The 1,532-nt window shown below is 20.2% G+C and overlaps 1 protein-coding gene across 1 annotated transcript in view; it reads left to right on the top strand.

Annotated features, from left to right (window-relative positions):
• LOC102676742 (graves disease carrier protein homolog) overlaps positions 1–1,532 on the top strand; it is a 3,500-nt gene that overhangs the window by 926 nt on the left and 1,042 nt on the right. Inside the window, exons 2-5 of the mRNA XM_006620892.2 lie at positions 77–169; positions 259–392; positions 759–944; positions 1,226–1,382. Coding sequence (XP_006620955.1) covers positions 77–169; positions 259–392; positions 759–944; positions 1,226–1,382 — 570 coding nt within the window. The remainder of the gene's footprint in view (positions 1–76; positions 170–258; positions 393–758; positions 945–1,225; positions 1,383–1,532) is intronic.

Below are 1,532 nucleotides of genomic sequence, written 5' to 3'. Positions count from 1 at the left end.
AATAATTATTAAAAATTTTAATAATAAATTTTACTAATAATTTTACTAATAAATTTTAATAATAAATATTTCATAGGAGTAGCTGGAATGTGTTCAAAAACAACAGTGGCTCCATTAGATAGGATAAAAATATTATTGCAAGCACACAATAAATATTATAAGCATTTAGGTAAAAAAATATTATAAAAAAAAAAAATTTAAAACTTGTATATATATAATATTTTTATATATATAAATTTAAACATTTGGTTATTTTAGGAGTTCTTTCTGGATTAAGAGAAGTTATTCAACGTGAACGATTTTTTGCTCTATATAAAGGAAATTTTGCTCAAATGATTAGAATTTTTCCATATGCTGCGACACAATTTACTACATTTGAATTATACAAAAAGGTAATTATTATTTAATCTATGATAATTTGTAATAAAACAATTAAAAAAATAATACCAATTTGTTCTGGGTAAAGTGGTTCCACAGAGCGAAGTAACCGTTATTAATATAAAGACATGCTCATAATTTAAAGGTGAGCCTTTATAATTTAGATTCACTTTTGTATTTATGTATGCAGATGCATACATAAACACACACAGACAGATATAAATAAGTTCATAAAAATATAGTTGATAATTTAAATTTATGAATATAAAATAGATGTATAATTTTGAATGGGGAGATATAAATAAATTTTGCTAATAAAAAATAAATAATAAAGGATAAGATTAAAAAAAAAAAATTAAATCATCTTTAATTTTTATCAGTATTTAGGAGGTTTATTTGGAAAGCATACACATATAGATAAATTTCTGGCTGGATCTGCAGCTGGTGTTACTGCAGTTACATTAACATATCCACTTGATATCATCAGAGCCAGACTTGCTTTTCAAGTTGCTGGAGAACATATTTATATAGGGATTATACATGCGGGTATTACAATTTTTAAAAATGTAAGTTATATTAGCTTATATTCTATTAAATGTTAATTGATGTAATCTATTGATATTGTTATTTATTAATTTATGATGTTTTTTAAAAATAGAAAATAGTTTAGTGTTTTTAAACTTCATATATTTTTTTACAATAAATAAAAAAAATACTGAATAAATTATTAATATATCATTATATTATCGCAATATTCGCTTTTAAGAGATATTTTGAATGTTTAATAATATTAATTTTTAAAATATAAAATAAAAATATTTTTTGTTAATATTATTCAAAATTTTAGGAAGGTGGTATTCGAGCATTGTACAGAGGATTTTGGCCAACTATTTTTGGCATGATTCCATATGCAGGATTTTCATTTTATTCATTTGAGAAACTAAAATATTTTTGCATGAAATATGCATCAAATTATTTTTGCGAAAATTGTGATAGAAATACTGGTATGATCAATTTTTTTAAATTAAAAATAAATTAAAATTATTAATAATAATATGAAAATATATAAATATAAAAGATATATAAAATATTAATATAATAATATAATATATATAATATATAATAATATAATAATTCTTAAAATCTTATATTAA

The sequence above is a fragment of the Apis dorsata genome, unplaced genomic scaffold, assembly GCF_000469605.1.
Source record: "Apis dorsata unplaced genomic scaffold, Apis dorsata 1.3 scaffold_553, whole genome shotgun sequence".
NCBI lineage: Eukaryota > Metazoa > Arthropoda > Insecta > Hymenoptera > Apidae > Apis > Apis dorsata.
This window is presented reverse-complemented; position numbering and strand designations above follow the sequence as displayed.